Genomic DNA, 26,688 nt, shown 5'->3' with positions numbered 1-26,688 from the left:
GTCCCTGTACTTTTCCTGAAACTTATCTTCTCCTAACACTTCTTCCACTCTTCTCTCAATTCTTCTGTACAGAATTCTAGTTAAGATTTTTTATGCATGGCTAGTTAAGCTAAATGTTCTGTATTCTTCACATTTATCTGCTCCTGCTTTCTTTGGTATGATGATAATAACACTCTTTTTGAAGTCTGACAGAACTTTCCCTTTATGATAAGTATTACACACCAGTTTGTATAATCTATCAATCGCTTCCTCACCTGCACTGTGTAGTAATTCTACAGGTATTCCGTCTATTCCAGCAGCCTTTCTGCCATTCAAATCTTTTAATGTTCTCTTAAATTCAGATCTCTCATTATTGTTTCTCCCCTTTCATCCTCTTTGACCTCCTTTTCTTCCTTTATAACACCATTTTCTAATTCATTTCCAACGAATAACTCTTCAATATATTCCACCTACCTATCGACTTTGCCTTTCGTATTATAAATCAGTGTACCAACTTTGTTTAACACGTTATTAGATTTTAATTTATGTACCACAAAATTCTCCAGAACTTATTCTCCTGTATGCTCCATCTATTTTACCAATGATCATTTCTCTTTCCACTTCTAAACACTTTCTTTAATCCACTCTTCTTTTGCTAATTTGCACTTCCTGTTTATAGTATTTCTTAATTGTTGATAGTTCCTTTTACCTTCTTCTTCACTAGCATTCTTATACTTTCTGCGTTCATCCATCAGTTCCAATATGTCCTTTGACATCCAAGGTTTTCTAACGTTCTCTTTGTTCCACCTAAGTTCGCTTCTGCTGATTTAAGAATTTCCTTTTTAACATTCTGCCATTCTTCTTCTACATTTTCTTCCTTATCTTTTTTCTCAGACCTCTTGCGATGTCCTCCTCAAAAATCTTCTTTACCTCCTCTTCATCAAGCTTCTCTAAATTCCACTGATTCATCTGGCACCTTTTTTTCAGGTTTCTAAACCCCCAATCTAAATTTCATTATCACTAAATTATGGTCGCTATCAATATCTGCTCTAAAGTAAGCTTTACAGTCAACGAGTTGATTTCTAAATATTTGTTTAACCATGATATAACCTGATATCTTGCACAATCACCTGGCGCTTTCCATGTATTTATTCTTCTATTATGATTTTTAAACTGTGTGTTGGCAATTACTAAATTATACTTCATGGAAAACTCAATGTCCCCTCTTTCAATGAGAGGTCCCCCCTCTTTCAATGAAAGAGGGGAACGACTCATTGAGTTTGCCAGCCTGTATTCACCCACAATATTTCCTTCCTTGCCTTTTCCAATGTTTGCATTTCAATCTCCAACTATTATTAAATTTTGTTTGGGTTAGGCATCCACAATTATGATTCATGTGGTTTCATATTTAATAAATTAAAAATTCTTTCATCCGTGTATTTACTTAATTCCAAATAACTGAAATGACTTCTATTGCCATGAATCCATGGTTACCTGTGTCTATCATCTGTGTACCAAGTGAACCTACAGCTTGTTACACTCTTGTGGTGTTATATAGAATTCAATAACAGAATGGTAACTGGAGAGAGATTCAAGGAATTGTTAGCATTAAAGTACAAGTAAAATTGGGTCAGCTGGACTTCAAATTTGGGTCAATCATGGATTTCATATCTGCTGTACAAAGATATTAACACTAAACCATCTGTCTTTCTTTTTTCTTTTTTCCTGTCCTCCGGTAACTACCGTTCAGATAATACTTCAGAGGATGAATGAGGATGATAAGTATGAGTGTAAATGAAGTGTAGTCTTGTACAGTCTCAGTTTGACTATTCCTGAGATGTGTGGTTAATTGAAACCCAACCACAAAAGAAACCGGTATTCATGATCTAGTATTCAAATCCGTGTAAAAATAACTGATTTTACTAACCATCTGTCTGCCCTGACAATTCTTAATAATAACATTATCCAACTCTATCAAACCAAATAAACTAAACTCTGTGTATAAGAAAGGTTCTTATTGTGTTCAGGTTGCCATTTTTAAACAGTTATCAACAGATTTAAAAGATCTTCCCATCAATTTATGTAAAATAAAAGTAAAAAATTTTTTGCTTTATCAAGATTACTATGGCAAATAATTCTAATTAAAAATTATAATAAATAAAGAACTAACTTCTCTGCATTCTTGTTTAATGAACAAGTATGTGCCCAAATAATTTTCATTAGTCCAGTCTAATTTTTTTTTTTGTAATTGCTTTATTTTTATCAAGTATTGCTTCATTTTTAACAAGTATCTTCACAAAATTGCTCATTTTTTATGCATTGATATGAAGTTATAATTTTTAAAGTTAGTTGTCTATTTTGCAATGATGTTCTGATCAGATTTTGTCATAACTTTCTTTGATCCATCAAGGCAAAACCCCACCATTTAATTATTAATATTAGTTAATTAATACTTATTACATTAGAATATTTATTTACAAAAAGATGATACCAAATAATGGTGTGATAGATTATTTTTATACCATGAAAACTAATTATTATTTCTGGGGAAGATGTATGTGGATATAAGTATTTAATATGAATTTCAGAATTTAAAGTAACAATAGTAAAAGTTAAACGGAATGATTTGATTTGTGTACAATAAAGTTGATTACCACCAGAATTTATTTAATTAGAAAATAAATTACGAAGACATGTGCAAAAGTATTAAAATGTTTTAGGGCCTTAAGAGAAATTTAACCACTATTACCACAAAAATGTTTAATTTTTGTTTACGGTATTTGAAATTAGCTCGTTAATATTCAACGATAATCGAAAAGTATCAGACATAAGTACACGTGCTATCGATTAATCTACATGTATCGTAAGAACCTGCCTACCGAACTTAAAAGAATAGGTAAACAATACCGATTGCAAATTTCATTTGGTTGAATTAGATTCCGTGTTGTATGAGGTTATGTTTAAGCTTTGATGCAGTTGTAGCATTTTGAAATCTATCTTTATTTATCGTGGATTTTAAAGAGAATCAAACTCTTTTAAGTACCTCATTTATTTGAATTTGATAGTGTATTTAAATTCTGTATCTCAGTGCTAACATTAGGTCAGTTTTTAATGTGCTTGGGATTTTTGTTTATTTCATAAAATTCAATGGCAACAGAATCAGAAATCACCTTTAAAATATCCGGTTCAGCTTTATCATTTTTATATTATGAATGTGATAAAAGTAGAATGGACCAGGTAAGTCTTTTGTTTGAAAACAAAGTTAAGGAATTTGTTAACTATATAGATTACACAATTATTTATTGAATTTATGTATTAAGGTTTTACTTGCATATTGATTGTTCAGGATCATTGTAAGCGCTCTCTTAGTGTTTTATATTTATGAAATTGGTATATCTTTTAATAATATATTTTGTTAGTGTTTTCAGTGCCATTGTGAGGAATTATTAATTCTGTGATTGCATCATGTGTTTGATGCAATCAGAAGGTAATCTGAGGGTGTACGAACCTCTCTTTCCCATTGCCAAAAGTATGTCCAATTTTACGCTTTTAGTAGATTGATATACGCAAATTATTTTCTTGAAGCAACTTTAGTTAGGTACTAATTAAAGCTTCTGTGGTTGTCAATTTAGTTTAAATATTGGGTGTTCTATTTACTAAATCTATAGATTGATGATCCCATTGTTTATCATGGAAAGAGTTGGTCACTTTTTAAAATTTGATCACCATACTGATTAAAGCACTTACAAATGGTAATAGTAAAAATAGGTTAGGAGTAAATTGAATGGGAAATAGTTTTATAATATTTAGGAAGTGGTTTTGAGATGATGCTGCAGGGGATGCATACTTTGATTCTAATGGTTAAGTAAGAATTTAAAACCAAATAGGGAATATCTCCATGTTGGATAGCATAATTATCAGGCTAGTTTATTAAAAGTGTGAAGGAAAACCAAAGTAATTTCAGAAAAGCATGCTGGCCTCCATGGCACAAGTGGTAGTGTCGACCTTTCACCCGGAGGTCTCAGGTTTTTATCCCAGTCAGGCATGGCATTTTCATATACTACTTGTCATTCATCTCATCCTCTGAAACAATACCTAACAGTGGTCCTGGAGGTTAAATAAACAAAAAAAAAAATTCTGAAAAGCATACAAAAGTATATTGATATTATAGGAAATAAGAAATTCATGCTAGATTTATGTTTTCTGTTTAATTGGTTTGTTGAAATTGAATCTATTTTTTATAGGTGGGTTTCCTGATTGGTGAAAAACACTCATATGTCACAAAAACAATTAGCGATTCAGAAATGAATGGTGAAAAGAATGAAACGATCATTAGTAAGTGAAATATAAGTAGAAGTATTTCTGTATTTATGTGAATTTATATATGTCATACTGATTTCTCCAACTCATCCCATCAGGTAAAAAAGTACTGTTAAAATAGCTAAAATTTAATGTGACCTGCGGAAGATTTTGTTATTTAAAGTTTTTTAATTCATGCTTCTTTGTGAGCAACATGTCTGCTATTAATCCAGTTGAAAATGTGTGGGAATTGACAGTTAAAAATGGTGAAAGTTAACCATACATTAAAACTGACCTGACAAAATCAGTAATGCAGCTATGGTTTCATAACACAATTAAAAAAATGCATGTATGTTTGTTGAATTTTGTCATATTGTAGGTGAGTTAATTAAGAATAAAGGAAGACATTGTTTCACTTCTAGATTATTTACAAATTGCATAGGTATTTTCGCAATTAAAATTATACTTTATTAAATAACAACTGTCTAAAGATTAGTTTGCTTGGTGCTGTGTTATAGCTACACAATCTTGCTCAATAACTTATCCAAATTTTCTCAATACAAAATATCAAATGCCTACCAAAAATTTGTTAATACCATTTTTGTAGAATTGCAGTTTGAAGTAAAACTGTGCTCTCAACCTGTTGAAGCGAAATATAGTTATTGTAACTGATTGAATGAAGTCTTTATCACATTTCTTGTTAAAAAATAAAGAAATTATAAAATAAAAACTTATGTGTTAACGAAGAAGCACTCAATTTTTGCTGTGTCAGTTGGTATTTTGTATGTTAATTATTGTATTTAGTTTAAATATCGTTTTTGTTATTAATAACTTGTGTATAATTTGTATGTTTAATTTTAATTACACAAGGTTAGTGAGCGAAGCCAGTGTTACATTAGGTAACATAACTGAAGATTCCATGTTTACATTATACAATAACAACTCATAACAATAACTTATACATATTATTAACAATAACTTTATACAATATCAACATAACCTAACTAAACATAACCTCTCATTTCTCCTTTTTCTTTTTAGCCTCTGGAACTGCCGTAAGGTATTACTTCAGAGGATTAATAAGGATGATGTGTATGAATATGAATGAAGTGTAATCTAGTACAGTCTCAGGTCTACCATTCCTGAGAAGTTTGGTCAATTGAAACCCAATACCAAAGAATAACGGTATCCACAAACTAGTATTCAAATCTGTATAAAAGAAACTAACTATCCTTACTAGGATTTGAACTAGCATAACCTAAGCTAAGGTTCATTCAGTACATAGCATATCAAATTACACAGGATATTAATGTAACCCAACTAAACATAATCATTTTTTTTTTTTTTCTTATAGATGAGTTTGAGAAATGCCATTTACGCACCCTATATAAATGGAGGAGTGTCAGACTTGCATGGGTTTGGCTAGATATTATTAACAGCCTATGTGTACCCGCACCCTACCAACTAAAACTCATATCTCACCGTTTCTCCTCCTCCGGGGTTGGTCCTGCAGTTTAAGCATTGTGTGGGCCCAGGTGGTGCCGTTAGGGTCCAGGGGTAACTAAACGTAATCTAATAATGCTCTCTTCTCTAACCTTGTTTAATTAATGTTAAATATACAAATTATGTACAACTTATTATCAAAAGTGATATTTAAATTAAATGCAATAATTATGTACTTCAGCAGAGAAGTAATTTATGTAATGGGAAAATTTTTTAAATCATGTGCCCCCATGTTAACACTGAAGTATCACAAAATTTCTTAATTGATAATTTTATGAATGACTTTAAAAAACATTATAAAATTTATTTTAATAGTAGACTATACAATGTATGTTCAAAAACTAACAAGAATTTTGAAATTACACGGGTTGTATTAGTCCGATTCTCAGGATTTTTTCATTGTTGTATTGATAAATATGTCTGAAAAGTATCTGTACATTTTTAGCCATATTGGATGTTTAGTCTGCTGTCTGCTAAAAGGATAACATGTGTTTTGGTATGATCGGTGATTTTTTATGTGTATAAATAATGGATCAGAGAATTTGTATTAAATTTTGCTATAAGAATGGAATAAAGGGTAGCATTGTTTTAAGTTAAATATTGTTTCTGGTGAGTCTGCTGTGATTAAAGCAAGGGTTTATGAGTGGTATATAAGTGTTTCCAAGAAGGTCAAGAAGATGTTGAAGATGATGAGCGCCCCGGATACCCCAGCACATCAACAACCAATGAAAACGTTGAAAAAGTGAAAGAAATAATTATAAGTGATTGCTGAAATCGCAATTAGAGAAGTCACTGATGGTGTTGGGGTATAAATTGGCTCATGCCATGAAATTTTTTGGATGTTTTGGGTATGAAACATATGTCAGCAAAATATGTTCTAAAATTGTTGAATTTCGAACAAAAACAGCAATGAATGGAAGTTGCTCAGGAGTCGCTAAATGAAATCAACAATGATGCAGAACTACTGAAACATGTCATAACAGGTGATGAAACATGGGTTTACAGATACGATGCCGAAACTAAGGCTCAATCGTCCCAGTGGAGGCATTCTGGATCACCAAGACCGAAAAAGCTCGGCATGTACGGTCAAATGTGAAGGTTATGTTCACCACGTTCTTCGATTTTAATGGCATAGTGCATAATGAGTTCTTGCCACAAGGTCAACGACCAATAAGGAGTATTACCTACAAGTTCCATGCCATTTGCGTGAAGCAATCTGAAAAAATCGCTTGGATTTGTGGCAAAACAATTCATGGCTTTTGCACTGCGATAATACGCCTTCATTGCTTGCTCATAAATTTTTAGCAAAAAAAACAACACTGCAATGATACACCAGCCACCATATTTGCCAGACAGGGCCCCATGTGACTTTTTTCTATTTCCAAAAGGGAACCTAAAAGGGCCATCGTTTTACAACCATAGATGAGATTAAAAGTGAATAGCTGAAAGAGCTAAACACTATTTCAAATATCGAGTTACAGAAGTGTTTCAGGGATTGGAAAAAGTGCTGGCATAAGTTTATAATATCTAATGGTGACTATTTTGAAGGGGATAACATTAATATAGACGAATAAATAAAATAAAGAAAAATTCTCGTTACTTTTTGAACACACCTCGTATATGTAATAATATGTCTTAAGTTTATTTTTCCTTGTTAATTGTTCCTGAGTATGCTTAATTTTAAAACTTTATTCATTAAAAAGAGTAGTGTGAAATGTAAATGTTTAATTTAGAAAATTACAGTAAAGTTATATTAATTTTATTTCATTGTTCATTAATTAAAATTACATTAAGTAGATATTCTGTAGTTGTTTTAAGTGGTGCTTGTTAAAAAAAATTACAATATCGTACCAATTTTTAATACATTTTCAAACTAGCATCTGAAATTCTGGTCCCAGCTAGACTGGATAAGAGAATCCTTTTAACGTTATAACAAATTACTTCTGTCAAAAATAAAATAGGGGTTTAAATTTTCAGTTGTCAGTTGATAAAGATATTAGTATTAATCTTTTCTTTTGATATCAAGTAGTCCTGTATGAAGTGTATTCATTCATTTGACGAATTGACTAGAAGTATTTTCTGCTGATGTAGTAAGCAATAGAATGAGGTGGAATTTTTTAAACACATTTATTTTCCACCATTAATTTAATAAATTATAAATAGTTTTTCTTCTAAAATCACCAACTCAAATAACCGTGCCCTTTTTTTTATGCTGTTGTAGTACATATCTTCAGCCAGATACAGTCAGTTTTATAAATTTCATTATAAAATGATAGATGATTATTACAGCAGCATCACAATTTTAAATAGAAATTTGGATAGAAGATTCATTCCTCTTGTTGTAGATTGACCTCTATTACTATATTCCTTTTACTTTGGATCATTTTCTATGGTGCATTCCAATACTGCCTGATTGTTCATAAGATGATTCCGCTAGTCTTTATGAATGTATTTGGTAATTTTTTTCAAGAGGCAGGCATGGCATAACAGTTTGAATCATTTTTTTTATATGCAGGTATATATTAGTAGTTCTACCATAAGTAATATTAATGGTGATATACTTACCCCTAAATTTTTATGAATTTTTGAAAACTAATTTTTTTTTTTAAATTCAAATTTTGGCTTCAAATAACTCTGATGGGGCTGGTGATAAAAAGCTCAAATTTGCACAACATGGGAGTGTTTTTATAGATGTTTATGGCAAATAAAAGGGTTTGCTTGTATATTGTACTAATACAAAAATTATGAAAAACCTGTTAAAAGCGATACCATTTTGACTCACTAAATAAGTGCACAAGAATCCTCTTGTCTTCTTGGCACTTTTAATATTTTTATATTTACTGCTATTCTTAAAATAGACTTGTTCAACCATTCAACTGCAGCGTTCAAGTTATAACAGGCGCTTGAAGTCATTTCCAGTCGTTAGGAAAATTCATATTGTAACATGCTCATTTATGCTTGTTGCATCATTTAGCTTTGCAGTTACAGATGGTAAGTCTGACATTAGTCACTGACTACTTCACATCTTTACAGGTGTCTCAAATTTCAACCTGTGTTTAGAAGTATTTATTAAATAAATAAGTTTTACTTAATAATTTTATAATTGCAAATTTTAAAATCAGTTAAATTTTTACATTATTTTTTAGTAATTTCACATAAAACAATGGAAGAACAATGTTCCATAGGAATTTATGTGAATGAAGAGTGTCATAAAACAGTGTATGGTACAGTGCCAAAAACACTCATCCAAATTTATGAATTGAGTGATGAAAACCAACAAATTATTTTTTTTGTGTTAATTCAGATGTCACTAGCGTTTGTAAATATCACGAAAAAAAGTTTCTGGTAACATTCAATCACTTGTATGATGAACAGTTCTGTTGTGACCCTTTGAGAACTCATAAAAAACAGTTAAGAGAAACTTAAGACAAATAACATTAGAGTGAGTTCTTAAAGAACACATTTTTCCAAATTTAAATGTAGTTCCTGGAAAGCCTCTTAGTGTTAACTGTTTCAAAAGTATTTTTTCTCAGCAGAACAAAGAACTATGTGTAGGTGAAGACCAAGAGAAATATATTGCCCCACATCACAATAATGAAAAATTGGATGGTGCTTGTAGCATTTTGGGTGTATCACCTCTAACAAAATTGAAAAAAATAAGCATGGATCAAAGGCCATCAGCATTAAAATTTAAAATAAATAGGGTATCTCAAAAATAATATACTTTTATTGCTACAAAAACAGGCTATTTCACTGATGAATAATTAACATTTTATTGATAATGTTAGCAAAAATAAACCAGTATAAAAATAAAAATGAATTCTTGAAAAAAGATATAGGCTACTCATTGAAATCTCAGTTTGTGTAAGTTTTACATGCATTTTTGAATCAAAATTGTATTAGGTTACTGGTATCGGTTAAGTTATTATTAAATTACTTGACCCACAGTTTGTGGGTATTCCATTAATAATTTTAAAAAAGTACTAATAATTTATTGCTTTAATAATGTAAAAAAAAGTTATTTTATAAATATTGAAAACATCAGCTTCTACAACAATGGGGCTAAATATAAAAAACGTAAAGTGCAACGAAAGCAAGAAATCACCTTGGAGCACTTACCGTATTTATTCGAGTACCCCCTGCCACCAAATAAGGCCTGCACCTCGATTTTCTGGATCGAGAATCTAAAAAAAAATTGAATATATACCGGTATTGCAACAGATATGATAAAAAAATACGTAAATACGAAAATATTCAGAAAGTAAAGCATTTAATTTGTTCATTTAAATTACAATATTCAAACCGTAAAAAAAAATTCAAACCGTGTATGCCATCCGTGCCTCTTGAAAAAAAATTACCAAAGTGAAATTTCACCGTTTTTCATGTTCAAATTTATTGTTTTTTTTTCATAGAAAGAAGAGAGATAGATAAGTAAATAATAAGTTTTTTAGTAATGATTTTTTCCATAAACCCTTACAATCACAAAAATAGGTGTGCACACCATAACAAAAATGGCTGCCACAGGTAAACTACTTAAATCAAAAATTAAAAAAAAATTGTTTTAAGGTCCTGAGACATGTATGAAACAAGTGGTTAAGTTTTAATTTTTTTTGAATTGGTCAAGCGACCACACTTGGGTCACTTCAAACGGATTAACCTATTTGTCTTTTTTTTTAAAGACTTTGAAATTTATTAAATGTTTATTGGTAATTTAAGTTTTATTTTTAATGTATGTTTGACAGTATTTTTTAAAATCATATTTAAGAATTTGACAGTTCTACAAATAAATGATGTGTAAAGATGGATTTTGAATAAATCAAACTTGTTGAAGCAAAATAATCATTTATTTCCTAGCATACACATTTTATATATAACACTACATATATATTATATATATATATATATATATATATACACAGTGAACATAATGTTTGACTGGTATGCTTTCTATATATATTTTTACATATATATCCTTTGCTCTGTTAATATTAGATTCATATATATAAAATATAGTAATTTTACATTGTACATTAATGTTTTAAAATTAATTTTCAGATATTATAGCTTCTCTACCAGTGGGTTCACCTTTTACATTTTGTGATAATGTTGGACGAATAAATAGAATAAAATTAAAGGAAATTTTAGGTCCACTTGAGAAGGTAATAAATATATTTCTGCTTTGTTTTGAATTATAAATTTCTCCCTTTTTTCTTATCCAAGAAGTATTTTTGATTTAATTTTTTATTTCAATTCATACAATTTTAAGTAATTATCCTATTCCTATTTTTGAACATCTGTACTGAAAAATGCTGGTATAAATATGTTCTTCTCATTAGATGGGTCAATAAATTATGTGTCATCTTAAATGTTATTATTCTTGCAAGGCCTAGGTACTGATGTTTTTTTAATCGATAAAAATGTAATATATATTTCGTATTGTAATCTTACTTGAATGCGTGAAAGATTTCAGTGCCGACTCATTATATCGCATAATATAAATCTTCAAGACAAGACAGTAGTAGAAAGCATATTGTTCAGATGTATGACTTTTTAAAGAATTAAGTGCACTGATTCGATAAAACTGATGCTTCATAATGATTCCTTTTGCTATAAAATTTCTAGTTAATTTAATGTGTGCAGAATTTTTACTGACAATTTACGCTGTCTTAATGTAGATTCTTCTATTATTTGTAGAAAGAAAATAGCTGCTACAAAAGAGCCACCAGAGAAAGCCAGTCTGAAATTTTATGCTTGCCATCACAACAATAAAGTGCTGAGTCTTATTGTTTGTGTTTTGTGTGAGGACCTTTTCCACACTAGTAATTTTAACAAACTAACTAAAGAAAAATACTTAAGTGACATATTCATAATCTTTCCAAAACACAGCAACGTAAACTTAATCTATAATGATGAGGAAGAAGAAGACTCCTTAAACAAAACAGCTAGAACCATTATAGTGCACTTAAAACTACAAAATAACTGTAATCATTTAAAGGAAAAATCTAGTTTCCTTGATTCATTAATAATTGAAGAAAGTGATATCTCAGAATCCGTTAAACAAGAAAATATATATTTTTATGAAAGCTTAATAATGAACTTGAAGAAAAAACAATCTCCTAAAAGAATTACTAGAAAATGGAAGGGATCAAACCAACTTATGCTGATATGGCTGGATCTAAGAAAAAAGCAATGTTTTTTTGTGCCTTTGATCACTGTTAAGCCTAAAAATAAAAATCATGCTAAAAATACCTATAAAATAACTGCATGTCAAATACGTAAGGAAATTTTAATCCCAATTAAAAATGTGCAAAAAAATGAAGGTGAGGTGATCATAAAGTGTTCTTCCAGAAGTGATGTGCAATCAATTGCAATTAAACTTCAAAGGGATATAGCTGCAAATTACGATGCTCATGTACAGGAAGTTAAGGAATCAAAAATAAAAGCATCGGACATCCTGTGTTCGATGCTGATTTCAATTCTAATGTTAAAGTTTTTCTATCATATTCTCCTTTTATGAGATTTTGACTTCCTTTGAAGTCGTATATGTAGTAATTAGTAGTACTTCCTTGTAATAGTTGTCTTGTTATGTTAACCCATATTATACCGCAGGATTCTTTGTTTAGTGCTTTGTATAGATGTATTGTTTGGTTACTATTAATTTCTGTTTCATTGCATATAATAAACCAAAATCCTGCCATTTGGTATGGGAGTGATATTGGGTTTTAGTCTGATGTAAAGTCTATATTTAGATAATGACATGTTTTGACTACATTGTATAGACTATTTCATCCTCTTGACCATACATTTGGAGCCTGTAAGAGATACCAAATTGTTAATACTATAATCTCTTATCCTGTGGTGTTGTTATTTGTTAGTTGTGTTAATTTGTATTAGATTGGTTATATGTTTTATCAGTTTATCTTACTGTTAGTGGGAGTCTGAATCCATATCCTTCTCCTGCTGCACCTCCTCTTCCTCCTCTGACGATGACATCATTAAATGTTGTGACTGTTTTTCCTTTTCCTTTTGGTTTATTTTCTTTTCCTGTTTCTGCCACCTCTCTAGTATTGCATTTTTTATTTTGAACCTGAAAAAGAACATGTTGAATTTCTGTTTATATATTTTGGTCTACAGTTTTTATACTTCTTCTTTATGTATATCGTCGTGGTTTTCATCAACTGTGTGCTCGTTGTCTTTGCTGATGATTTTTTATTGTATTTCTTCTACGTTTGTTAATATATAATATTGCAAAGTGTATTGGATTTATTACCCCTGTTGTTTTGTCTATTCTAGTGTCTTGTAGTTGTTTATTTATAGTATATGGTTCTTTGGTGTATAGTTATGTGAAATTTGAATATTTTGATTCTTTGGTTTATTTGTATTTCTTCATTTCTGTCAATATTTTTTGTTATTGGTGTTGCTGTTGTTATGTATATTGGTAGTCTGGGTATTCCTTCTTTGTCTTTGTGTTTGTAGTTTCCAGGTGCCTACTTTGATGGGGGTGATTATGGTTTCTTCGAATAGTGCACCGGTTGCATTTGGAAGCTGGTCTAGGTGGAATCCACTGTTGTCATATTTCTTCTGCATATGTTTTTCCTTACATGTTGTCTATAATTAGTGATCTTCCTGCATTTGTTTGACCATATAGGACTAATCTGTTTATTTATTCTATTCATTTTGCTCTTTGAAGTCTTCATCTTCTAGTCGGAAGTCTGATGTTTATTCATTGTATGTTTTGATTACTTTTGTTAGGCTATGGTCTTTTATTTTGTTTATTTTTTGTGTTTGTTGTATCTGATTATTCGTTGTATGTAGCTGTCTATGTTTAGTCCAGATTCTTTCATTAGTTGTTTTTTTGATTCCTATTCTGTCATTGATGTTATTTTCTTGTATTAGGTTTTTTATTATATCTACTATATTTCTTGTCTTTACTTTTCCTGTTTGTTTGTTTTCTTCCCAGTATTGTTTACAATCTATTGGGTTTATGTTCTGTTCTTGGGTTTCCATCTTGGTTTATTATGTCTTGCATTTGTTGTTTGAGTGTTAGTCTTTTTGATCTGTTAGTTCCAAATTGAGTGAGGCTGCCCGCACCGTTATGGATGCAATAGAAAACAAATGCTGTAATATTGAAAATGTTTTATGATGTGGTATACATATCTGTAATTCCTGAACTGTCAAGTTGGAGACATTTGGTGATTCTTTCTCTGGCTCTTGTACTATTTCCAGCTCTTTTGTCATTGAAGAAGATATGTGAATGATCTCCATGGTCAAACTTTGTGAATTCAGGTTCTTTTGTGTATTTTTCTTTGCTTGTTTTTCTCCAGTCAGGGTTTTGGTTGGTGTGGTGGATGTTGAATGTGAATCTGCACATCATTTGATTCAGTTCCTGTTCCTTCATTGTCATCATCTGTTTCAGTGCTTTGTTCATTATTATGTTCTAGGTTTCTATTTGAGGTGTCTGTTATTTTGATTTGTTTATGTTTAGTTTTAGTGTCTTTGCTATTATTGTTTTTTATCTTTTGCTTAGTTTTCATTTCGGTAGTGTTATGTTTCTGGTCGGTGGAGCAGCTGGTTATCCTTGTCTGTCATCAGGTGTGTTATTAATGGTTTGTATTTGAACTTCTACAGTGGAGGTACATTGTCCATATGTAGTTATTATATATATATATATATATAGTTATATTAGTTCCGTTCTTGCTTTTGTTATTGCTGATATCGCTTCTTCCTCTGCTTTGGTCTGGTAGCATCCTCCCTTTGCGTTCTTGTGTTCTAATTGTATCCATGTCATTTTCAATCTGTAGTTTTGTTCTAATATGGTTAATATTTTTGACCATATAATCTTGCAAATAATCTGACTCGACGTATTCACAAGTATTAAGAAGATAACTAGCCCATTCCGGTCCTCCAACAATTTGAAAACGGAATCTAGTTCCCGTAGCGGATCCGGTGCTAATTGGTATAAATGAGTGTTTGTTATTATTATTTCTTTTATTTCTTGTATTTATTGTTTTGTTCTTCTCTAAATTCAGTTGAGTTACATATCATCTTGGGGCAGTGTAGATTGTTGTCCCGTGTTTGTTCGTTATCGTTGGATAGTTTTCTCTTTTTATTCGTTGATCTGGCCATGGTCATGGTTTCGTCAGTAGGTCTATTTTGTCCATTTGTTGAATTATTAAGTGAACAGATGATTTATATTCATTGATATGTCTTGTTCATCGAGCTCTTGTTGGTATGAATTGTATATGTCTTGTTGTACTTTGTTGTATGATGTGTTGGCTGGTCCAGTATAACGTGGTTTTACTGATTCTTCTTTATATTGTTTTTACAGGGTAAACACCCAATACCCTGTTCTTATTGCCACAATATAAACAATTTATGTTCACTGTGTTCACATTCGTCGTGTACTGTACAGTATAGGAATTTTTTGTTAATCATGCTTGAGTCGACTGGTGGATTTTTGTGTTATGTCTCGCTATTTATATGTTTTGGGATGATTAGATTCGAAAATTATAGAAATAACTTGTATAGGATCACGCTTCTGTATGCTTTGTGTGGTCCTGTCTGGGTTAGTTTTCTAATTTCCTGTTCTGGTAATCCAATATATATTTGTTTATTGTCAGTAATACGATGTGTATATATATTCATTATATTCCCATTTGTTCCTGTATATCCCTTTCCTTTTAAGGAAGTGTTGTAACTGTATTACAGTTGTGTCTAATAGACACACAACAATTTCAAAAAAAGAAGTAATAGCAGATAACCTGTTCAGGGTTATCCACTATCACTCCTCCTCTTGGATGCAATTCAACTGTTTTCACGATCAGATTACTGGCAATAAGCAACTTTTTTCAGGATTACATAAATATTTCTTTTTTTGTATGTGTCATGAATAAAGTTATTTATTGTCGTACCATGAGTATAGGAGAATAAGAGATTACTTCTGGTTAGAACACAATATTGTTTATTCATGTTTATTTTTATACTTCCCGTTTAGATATTTTGTTCATATAGTTTATAATTTTTTTATAATATTGTATAATTTAAGTGTTAGATTATAGTACATAATTTTAGCTTAATACATATATTTAATAATATTATTAAATAGTACTACAATATTATTAAACTACAATAGTACTTGTACAATGTTACTCTCTTTTTCAATCACAGATGGTAAAAAAATTGCTATAATAAAAGTTTCTGCTGAAATATATTAACATGTGCAAAAAAATAACAATAAAATCTATGCAGGACATTAGTGCTGCAAAGTTTTTTAAGCCTTGGTTTTAATCTAAAATCATAAGGTAGATATGGTCCCAAAGTTTATTGCAGTAGATAAGGTACCAACAAGAAAGAAAGTCTAAACAAAACTTGTTTACTGTGTGCACATAACCATACTACAAAGGAGTGTACAAACAGATATGCTATTAAATGTTTAAATTATGATTTCATAAATAAAACATATGGCAAAAATAAAAGTACAGATCATTTGATCACAAATGCAAAAAAAACTGTGAAATACTAAATCAAAATTAAAACTGTGAAATAAAAAATAAATGTTACTGATTTTACAGTACAACTTTATGTGTCTAGATTTCTGTACAAAGCTGAGGTCAGTAAGGAAGATATTACCAGTGTGACACTTCAAAAGTTTAACTGATAGCAAAAATAAAAGAGATACACTAAAATGATCTTATCGTTAGATGAACTAGGAGATTTTGACACAAGAAAAGTAAGAAAAGGTGGCAAAGGTTATTATAAGCTATTCCTAGAAAACAAGGATTCAAGTTTCAATTTAAAGTTTCACTTTAAGGAACTGTTGATCTTGTTAAAGAATATAAAGAGTAATTTAAACTTAGTTATTCTCTCTGAAACTTAAAAAAATAATCTTTAGCTCTTTATAATGGAAACATACTGCAATAATTAACACAAAACAACATTGTTGTAGTATATCTAAAAAAAGACTTGGAAACATGAAGTATAAACTGTAAATATTGCTGATATTGCTGCTGTACATATTAAAATACATAAAAACAAGAGGTTGGTATAAGGGTCAATTCATATCAATTCAACCAATGATGGTTGCTGACAAAATTTATTTATTATTTTTTATTACCTAAGTTTGTATTATACTCAGAGAGTTGAAAACAGGTGTTCATAAACTTTTGTAGATGTTCAGTTTTTTGAGCAGCTATTTTATATTGGTGCGTCAGCCTATTTTTCATTTTACAGAGGTTTATGTTAAATGCTGTAGCTTTTTGGTTTTTAAAGATATTCTGTTCAAACAAAAACCATGTTAAAGAGCATAAAATATACAATATTTTCTGTCCAGTATATATGTATGCATACTTAACTGTAAATAAACAAAAACAGATTGGTAAATGTTAATGTTTTCAAACTAAAAAACCTTCTCTTTTAAAATGAAAAATGTTAAAGATAAAACTAAGCCTCACCTTCAATTTTTTTTCTGGATATAGTCTTTATAGTATACTACTTCCCTAAAAAGTTTCAGGCCTTAGAGTTACATCCTTTTTTTAATGGGTCTACAGACATTGTCATTTTTCTTTCATTGTCATAATTAAGTGATGTCTAATTCTTTCTAAATTAAGACAAAAAATTAAACTAATTTTTCATAAATAGTTTAATGGAAATAAGCTAATGGTTAACTTTGAAAAAACCAATATTTTGCCATTTAGATGTCACTGTGATAGTGTTTTTGAATTTACACAACTACGATTTAAAATAAATAATGAAATAATAACTATGTTAGAGTTAATACTGTAGAATATCTGGGTATACATCTTTATTCACAAATGCACTGAAACATACACTTAGAAAAAATTAAAAATTTTATAGATAATACAAATTTTAGTTACATTTATAAAAAAAATTACTTTTAAACCGTCCACATTAACAAACACCATTTTTCAGATTGAACTTTATCATCTTTTTTTTATATAAATTGCAATTCTGCCAGATATGTAATCATCATTGCAATTAGAATAACAATTATAATTCTCAATTGGATAAAGTTTCATTTTGCCTATATAGGTCTTAGTTAACGCAATACATTTAGGTTAATTTACTTATTTCAAGCAAAAAAATAGATCAAAATTTTTTCTCATGCTTTAAATGTTTTGGACTGAACAAAGTAATAGATCATCATTGTTCATAGGTTAGTAATGTAGCTATAAAGAAAGCAAAAATTAACTTTGTTATGTTATACTTATGTTAGTATGTTATGTATTGAAACTTCCCTTAACAGAAATTCATTTTTTCCACTGGATAGGTAGCTTTCTGATGCCCTCATCAAAAAAAATAAGATGGCTACCTCAACAACCAATTGTTGACATAATGCTGAATTGCAGTATTGTCTTTGAATCTTTTTCCCTTGATTGATGCTTCCTTCCCACTTTCCTCCACACCATACTTATTCTTTTCCTTTCTGGGGTGTAGTGGTAGACCCATGTTCATTGCAGGTCACAGTACAGTCCAAAAATCCCTCTCCTTTTTCAAAGCATTTCAGAAGCTGCTGACAGATGTCCTTCTGGACATTTCTATTTCCTGTGCCTCTGTGAAAAGACATAGAACCCTCCTTACTAACACTTTGCTGTATCCAAGAGTGTCTGACAACATTACATGCATACACCCAATCCTTATGCCCACCTCTGACGAAATTTCAGTGACAGTTATGCAGCTGTCACCTTCCATATTGGCCTGAATTATTTCATTATGCATGCTGGTCTGTGGACAACATTCATTCTCCACTGCACCATAGCCACTTCAAAATTTTTTGGCCAATCAAACACTTCAGTTTTTGACAGGGTAGTATCTCCGAACTGTGTCTGGAGCGAGTCAAAATTTCAGAGGATATGGACACCTTTGTTGGCAAGAAATTGCATTGTAATTTGTTGTGCAATGGATGATGGTACTTCCTTCTCAGACATTCTGCTACTGACATGAAAATGTGACCTATGGGCGTGGTAGGCAAGTTGCTCCCTTCACATATATCCAACTAACTGCCTGCAGCGCCTCACCACATTCACTGCTCTTCCTTAGTCTGCATGGCAAAATTCCAGTTTATATTTGAATGACCCTCGGTAATGCTCTAACCATGAAATTGCTAATATAAGTTACTCATATTTTTTCTTCAAAACTCAATTTTATTAAAAGAGCTGAAATTTTACATTATATAACTTTATTTACAGGATGTATGCGGTTGGTACATATTTAAAAGAAATGCAGTGTTGAATCCATTATTAAGAGGCACAATTTTACATAGAGAACTAATGACTGCAATGCCTCATGTTACTTCTCAGTCATTTGCCTTATGTTGCATTGGGTCAGACACAACCATTTCAAAATCAACTCATCGTTATAGACATGTATTTCTTCTCTATGAAAATAGGTATTCTGTTTATTTTACTTTTTTATGATTTTTTACTTATCTGTCATCTAATGAAAGAGACAATTTATATTTAGTTTATAATAGCAATTACATTGCTACTATAAACAAATTATACAATGCTACTATACAAATTATTTATCATAATTTCTTAAATAATCAAATTTATGTACATAATGTATAATTTAACCAGTGCAACTATCAGTTATTGTACAGTTTAGTTTTAGGATAGCATCCAGTTTCTTTTTTGTGTGGAAGGATTTACTGTTACTAGTTATGCGATACATTAACTCCAAAATATTATGTATAACAAAATTAATTAAACTGGTATTAATAAGCAAAAATTGTATTATGAACCAACTAGCTACATAGTTCATACATTTACATAGTCGTTATAATGCTTCCTTAAATACACTAATATATGTGAAAAGAATAGTAAGAAGAAAGTTCAATTTAGCTGTATTTAGCATAATAAATTGCTGATTAAAAAAATTCTGTTTTGCATGTGAATATTCTGATTACAATGAATTACTAAAATAATTACATTGAATCAAGGAAGTTGTGAATTTTTTCTATTATTTGTTTTTATTGTTTGTTTAGAAATTTTGAGCCAATTTCAGTTCCTATAGTCAATCTTGGTCAGTCTCAAGATGGTGGTTATAGAACAAATTCAGCCACTACTTCAACTAATTCATCTTTTAATAATATTGTTTCTTCTCTTAAGTAAGTATTTCTGTATTTTGACAATGTATTATGGTGTGTGTGTATGTATCCTGATGCTTGCATGCCTTATTTCTATATATTAGAAATAAGAGTAAAACTGGTATTGATGAAAATAGAAAACTGTTGATATTGATAGGTTTTTCAGCTACAGATACCATCTTTTTACAATGATGCTTAAATGGAACTTTCAGCAGTTCGATACTGGTAAAGGATTATAGTGCTGAAATTATATTCATTTTTAACTATACCAATTGTAGTAGGTATTTATTCACTTTACAATTATGAGATTAAAAAAAAGTCTTTCATTACTATTTTTGGCAGTGTGAATCAAAATGCTTATAAGAAATTCAGAGAGTAAAAGAAGAAACTATCCTTCTTTACTTTTTTCGTTTTTATTAAAAAATGCAGAAGTATTTTTTTTTGTGTTTAACAGGGTTTACAAGGTATTTAGAGTTTACTGGGCGTCAGTCTTATCTAGTTGTATAATAGTGTTTTTAAAATGGTTCTCATTTCAAAGTTTACCAAGTGCAGATATTTTCTGTCATTTTATTCTTGTGGATGAAGAAAGAGAAATGCTGCTGTCTTCATCAACAACTTGCCTGTTAAAGCAAAGGTGATAACAGATAGGCAAAATAATACTATCCGCTTAAGATAATTTAAAGCTAGAGTTAAATGATGAAAAAGGACAGCTGTTGTTACTGATGAAATATTTAGAAAATTGAAAAAAGTGTCTGTTGGAATTTTATAATTAATAACTCAGGAACAGTGTGCAAAAGTATTTAAGAACTGTTCTTTATAAACTGGATAAAATGATATTATTAAAACCTCTGCACAGTTTGAATGCTGAAATTTAAATTAACTACCCATAACATAAATTGAGGAGGTAAGTGCAATCATTGCATGGTTATTAGTATCATATATCTTTGAATAGATACATAAGAAGGTTACTTTATCATGTGAGGCATCATTATAAATGTTTATGTTTATTGTGAGACACTGAAACACCATTCTTGGCTAATTGAAATAATTCAAAATAGATAACAAGGAATACTGAGTTGAGGAATATGCCTACTTCTTACATCACAATTGTAGATCCATTCATAGATCTTTAAATAGATAGTTTTATCCCATCCTTCATCAAGCAACTGTAATTTACTTACAAAACTAATAGAAACTAAGGGTTGAGACTTGTTACAGGAATTTGAACAAGATAGCTGAAAATTATTCTTCTTGATTTTGTTTTATGATTTTTTATGTGGTTTAGTGGGAGTGGATACATATGTTGGTCTGTATGGCCTGGCCTCTGTTTCATATCCAGTATTTTTTTACATCTATTTTTTTGGGGGGGGGGATTAGGTAGGAATGGTATGGTAGCATTATTATTGCAAATTCCCTTCTCAAACACCAGTCTGTTAGGAGCATAAATTATTGAAATTTTCAGAGTAAAAAAAGCTATCTGGGATTTTACTTCGAACAATCTGGATGAAAGTGCTATCACTCTGTTATGAGGGTTGTAAAAAGGTCCAATCGTAGGTTAAGGTTAAAATCATACCTATTAGTAAGCAATATATATAATCTTCTATTACATACACACTACTTTATTAACATTAAATTCTCTCCTTGAAAACTACTTAAAATTGAATCCAGAAGCCTAGTTTATTTTTAACCAGTCTATTAATATGGCTCATTATATTATTTTTAAATTTAGAGTTTTGGCAAGAAAAAAATTAGCATTGTAAATCAGTATTATTCATTGAAAAGAAATTTAAAAAAAGAACTTCTGTAAAGTTTGAAGTTTTAAACTCATTTCTTTTAAATACCCTAAGGTTACTTATATTGATTCAGTACTGTAATCATTTTTATAGGTTTTGCTAGGTGTGTTTTAGACCTTCTGCTTTGTAATCTGTGAGCTGCAGGTTTTTTTCATGTTTAAACATAATAAGGTGTGATCATGTTCATTTCTCTCAGCATTATTTTACTATATGAATTATATACAAATCATCATTATTAATGAGGTTATTAATTGTGGTTAGGAGTACTTATCCATTTCACAATGTGTTATGTTGTAAAACAATTTAGTTTTACCTGTTCTTCCTCTTTTGTGATGTTTAAACCTTTTGGTTTAGAAAATAAGATTTAATATAACTGATTTTTGTGTGTTATTTAGTTTAGATATAACTTCTGGAGGATTATCTATAATGAAAGCATTACAAATTCCACTTCAAGAAAAGATAATGGAAACAGCAGTTAAGGTGCAACAGTATGACCAAAGAGCTCAACAGTTAGTTAATGAAATAGAAGAATTAAAACATAACTATTTTACGCGTAAACAACATAATCAGTCTAAAACAGGTAATTAAGTTACTCTTTCAAGGTATTAAATAACTGAATTTCTATAAAATATCACTGTTTACTTTGACATTGGTATTTAGTCAATTTTCCTTTTTTTTAACTATTATTTTTTTTTAAATTTAAACTTTTATATTTAATATAAATTTAAAGATGTTACTTAAAGGACAAAAATTAAATGTATTAATTGAATCTTATAATAACAAACGCACTTGCCTACAGCCTCAAAAAATTATTTAGCTACTTTTTTAACACAGTCCTCTGATTATAAGTGATTAAGTCACAAATTTCAGAACTTCCTTTCTTCTCCAGTTGTATCTTATACAATTTAATCTACCTATACTAATTCCCATCTTGTAGTTACGTTTAACCAGTTTGTTATATAGAAGAACATTGAGACTGCTCATTTAAAAGTAAATTACACATGTTCATGATGAGCAAATAAATCCCAAAAATATAATTTCTTATGAGTTTATCTTACAATTTAATTTAAGGTGAGGTTAGCCAAGTTACTTTTGTTGTAGATTATTATCTTAATGATATTTTGTAAACTGCTCTGTAGTATATTCAAAATTTATAGAATTGTAAAAAAAATTAATGTACATTAGGTATAAAAGTTTTACAGTTGGATAGTTTAAAATGATTGAACTATTACTAGTAACAGATTTTTTTTATGTTAGCTTGTGTAATGTTTAATAATATTAGCTGGCTAACATAGAATAAAAGCTAGAAGAGAATTGCAGTATATTGAATCAAAAAAATATATATATTTGTAACTTTCATACATTTATGCTACCTTCTCTTCATGAATTTTTTAATGAGTAATGTCAATTACCATTGAACTTGTTATTTTTATAGATAGTATTCTTGTTGTTACTTTTTGTCTGGAATGAACACTCCTTTCCAGTCTTGGTATGTCATCATACACACTTGGTCAAGCACAATGTCATTAGACATATACTGTATTTTAATCTTTCTAATAATTTCTTCTGTATACCCTACACAATGCCGAATTACATATTTTTTTTTATTTATCTAGACAACACTGATATTTATTGATAAACCCACTTTTATGAACAAAAAAAGTCGTTTATTGAGCAAAGACAATCCACATGGTACTGTGGAAACTAGTTTTCAACGTAAATTTCACATTATTGTTTGGTGTGGCATTATTTATGACAAAATTCTGGGACCATTTGTTTTCAATGAATATCTTACGGAAGATGCATATGTTCATTTCTTGAAAAATAATTTTCAAGACTTTTGGAGGCTGTGCCATTACAAACTAGATTGCAAATGATTTTCCAGCACAATGGGGCAGGGCCACATTTTTCTTTAGTAGCTAGAAATCACTTGAATGCTAATTTCTTAAACTGGATTGGACATTGTGTACCAATCAATTGGCCACCACAATCTATCACCTAACTTAACGCCACTAGATTATGTCATTTGGGGCCATATGAAAACGATAGTATACCAACAAAAAGTTAATACTAAAAAAAAGAGTTGTTCATTAAAATACAAAATGCTATTTAATTTATGAGATGGTCCTGAGATGATATGGAAAGCCACTGAAAATATTTTATGTTGGGCAGAGTGCTGTGTGCATTATGAAGGAGAGAATTTTGAACAATTACTGTAACTGAGCTTTGTTATTCCGTTACAATTTATCTTCATGTATTTTATTTTTTTATATTGCTATATTAAGAATAATGTTTATTAGGTACGGAATATGATTTTCTGCCTATTTTTAACAAATTATCCTAATTATTGTTTGAATAAGATGGTTACCATATTATATTATATTTTTTCCTAAATATCTTATTAATACAAGAGATATATAATTTTATGTTCTGATGCAGGTGTGGTTCTGTGAAAATTCTTAACACAGAGAAAAGAGAAAGTAGAAACAATATTAGTTTTTGTAAATAACATATATAATAGTAGAGATTTAATAATTGTATATGAAAAACTATTTCAGGTAAGATGTTAAATGAATCTAATGATTCAGAAAAAAAACACAAGATTAATAAGGAAAATGAAAATGATTTTAATGAAGGTAATATTGAAGAAAAGAATGAAAAAAAAGAAGATACAGATCGTGGAGACAGTGAAGAAATAATTTTTTCATCTAAGAAAGAAAAGTTGACTACAGATATTACTGGTTATTCTAAATGTTCAGAAGATATTATTATTGAAGAATCCAACTCACCAAAATCAGTAGATTATTGACCATCATTGATACAATAGTTTTTTAAAAATTATTTTAAGTCTAAAAGAAATGAATAAATAATAACCGAGTATTATAGTTTTAATAAAATAAAAGATTTTCTGGAAGTTTAACGAAAAAATTTCATAGTTTGAGCACTTCTAGAAAGAATTTTAATTTCTTTACTTATAAACTTCATAATTTTGATAATATTATTGCCCCATTTTCCTTTATCACTGTGGATGCTAATGTATTTTATTTTTAATTATCTCCTTACTCATATCTTATGTCATTTTTATGTTGTGTAGCTTTTGTATGATTCAGTCCATACATGTAAGAAATTTGATTAATTATGAAATTTATATTGTTATTTTATCAAACATTTATATATTTTTCTTGAACTTATGAATACATTTACTGATTTAAAACGCTAACATATACTTTAATAAATAGGTTTTTATTTATATATGATAACAATGCAAGCAAATAAACAATCAGTTAAACATTAATTATTACAAACAATTATGACCTTTGATAAAACAATAATAAATACTATTTTAATGGTAAAAATAAATATAATGTGGGAAATTTATTATAAATAACCTATGAATATGCCATATATTGTTAAGTATATAACACGAACCCAACAGAAAACAGTATGAAACTGTTCACTAAACAACACATGGGTTTCATTCTACATTTCAATGTATAATCAACAAAACCCCTCTATTTTTTAATAGGAAACAGTCATTAAGAAGACAGACTCTGTTGCTAGGAGTATTGTGATCTACATGAATGAAATAACCAAAATGTGATTTTTCATTATCTCAGCAATTTCTTTTTTATTGGTTAAATGTGCTATAAATCATACCTATTATAGATTTGTTAACTGTTATAATTGTATAATAAAATATAAATAATTAAAATTCTTCTCTTTTATTATTCTGAAATTGTATTATGTTTATAAGAATTTTAAGCCACTAGCCTTTTCTGTAAAATTTAGTAAGTATAATAATAAGTTTAAAATATTATTATTTTACAACAATATTTATGTTACAAATTGTTTTGTATTAATATTTATGTAAAAATAAAAATTTATTTAAATAGTAATTAAGGAAGTCTTTTATTGATCATGTGTATGAAATAAACTTTTATTTAGCGTAGCCCACTTAAACGTAGCTTTACAATTTTTATTTTACTTCAAACTGACTTTCCACTTTCTTAATTCTAGTTAATGATCTAACTTGTTTTCTGAATAATTAACTACTATATCTCTTTTTAAAAATAAGAAAGGAATGTAAAGCACTCCCTGAACAAATGAAAAGGAATTGAAACTCAGAGAAAACTATGATATTAAAAATGAATTTTTTTTCCAATTTCGGTCACATCATTATCCAAAACAAAGCCAACCAAGTCTTGTGCTAGTTTGGAACTTTGACACTGTTGTAAATGTACCTAATGATGTATAATGTGAAATGAAAGTTATTTAAATGTTATTCTGTTATTCCAAGATAATACATTGTTATCAATAATTGTCATTTACTCAACCAAAGCAGATTTATTCAGATTGAATAACATTACCCTCAAAAATTAGGAAAGTGGAATTTCCCTTAGCAGCTAAGTGCGTCAGTTCTTTCATAGACTGGATTCCTTATTACTTATGAAAATAATGTAGCTAATAATATGCAACCCACATACTTGTGAATGAAAGTGAAAATTGGTCTTTCATTGAAGTGAAAATGTTGCCTTTTCATTGAGCAAATATGATATATATATATATATTATATATAATATGGAAAGCCGACTGAAATATAAGTGACATCTCCATTCTGCTCACCTGTACTGGCTGTATAGTGAGTGAACTTCATAATTTCTTGCAGAAAGCAATCCCAATTATTGCCATTTGATCCTCAGATGCTCTAGAACAGCATTTCTCAACCTGGAGATCACTGTAATATGAAACCTAGGGGGATATGTGAAATTAGCCTAAAACTACACGTAAACAATAATGAAACCATTTTATGAGAAAAACATAATTTATTATATACATTTTACCTACATTTAATTATAAGTAATTATAAGTACATGAGACCTTGCCGATGGTGAAGGGGCTTGAATGCTCAGTGATACAGAGTAGCTGGACCGAAGGTGCAACCATATCGGAGAGGTACCTGTTGAGAGCCAGACTAAGAAATGATTCTTGAAAGAGGACAGCAGCTCTTTC

At 29.6% G+C, this 26,688-nt stretch overlaps 1 protein-coding gene across 1 annotated transcript; it reads left to right on the top strand.

Moving 5' to 3' along the window:
- Positions 1-2,854: 2,854 nt before the first annotated feature.
- LOC142325351 (BRISC complex subunit FAM175B-like) lies at positions 2,855-25,574 on the top strand. Its single transcript, XM_075367010.1, has 7 exons — positions 2,855-3,216; positions 4,224-4,314; positions 10,837-10,940; positions 18,987-19,186; positions 19,784-19,906; positions 22,074-22,258; positions 24,237-25,574. The coding sequence occupies exons 1-7, from the start codon at positions 3,127-3,129 to the stop codon at positions 24,485-24,487; spliced, it is 1,044 nt and encodes a 347-aa protein (XP_075223125.1). The 5' UTR covers positions 2,855-3,126; the 3' UTR covers positions 24,488-25,574.
- The last annotated feature ends 1,114 nt before the right edge of the window (positions 25,575-26,688 follow it).

The sequence above is a fragment of the Lycorma delicatula genome, chromosome 5 (genome assembly GCF_047948215.1).
Source record: "Lycorma delicatula isolate Av1 chromosome 5, ASM4794821v1, whole genome shotgun sequence".
In the NCBI taxonomy this organism is placed as follows: domain Eukaryota; kingdom Metazoa; phylum Arthropoda; class Insecta; order Hemiptera; family Fulgoridae; genus Lycorma; species Lycorma delicatula.
Note: the sequence above shows the minus strand (reverse complement) of the source record. Positions and strands in the feature narration are given on the sequence as shown.

Bases quoted from the DNA above. Each gene is read 5' to 3' on its own strand.
- LOC142325351 (XM_075367010.1), top strand. From the start codon at position 3,127: ATGGCAACAGAATCAGAAATCACCTTTAAAATATCCGGTTCAGCTTTA. The intron at 3,217-4,223 runs GTAAGTCTTTTG...TATTTTTTATAG, and splicing joins ATAAAAGTAGAATGGACCAG to GTGGGTTTCCTGATTGGTGA. The intron at 10,941-18,986 runs GTAATAAATATA...CTTTATTTACAG, and splicing joins TTTTAGGTCCACTTGAGAAG to GATGTATGCGGTTGGTACAT.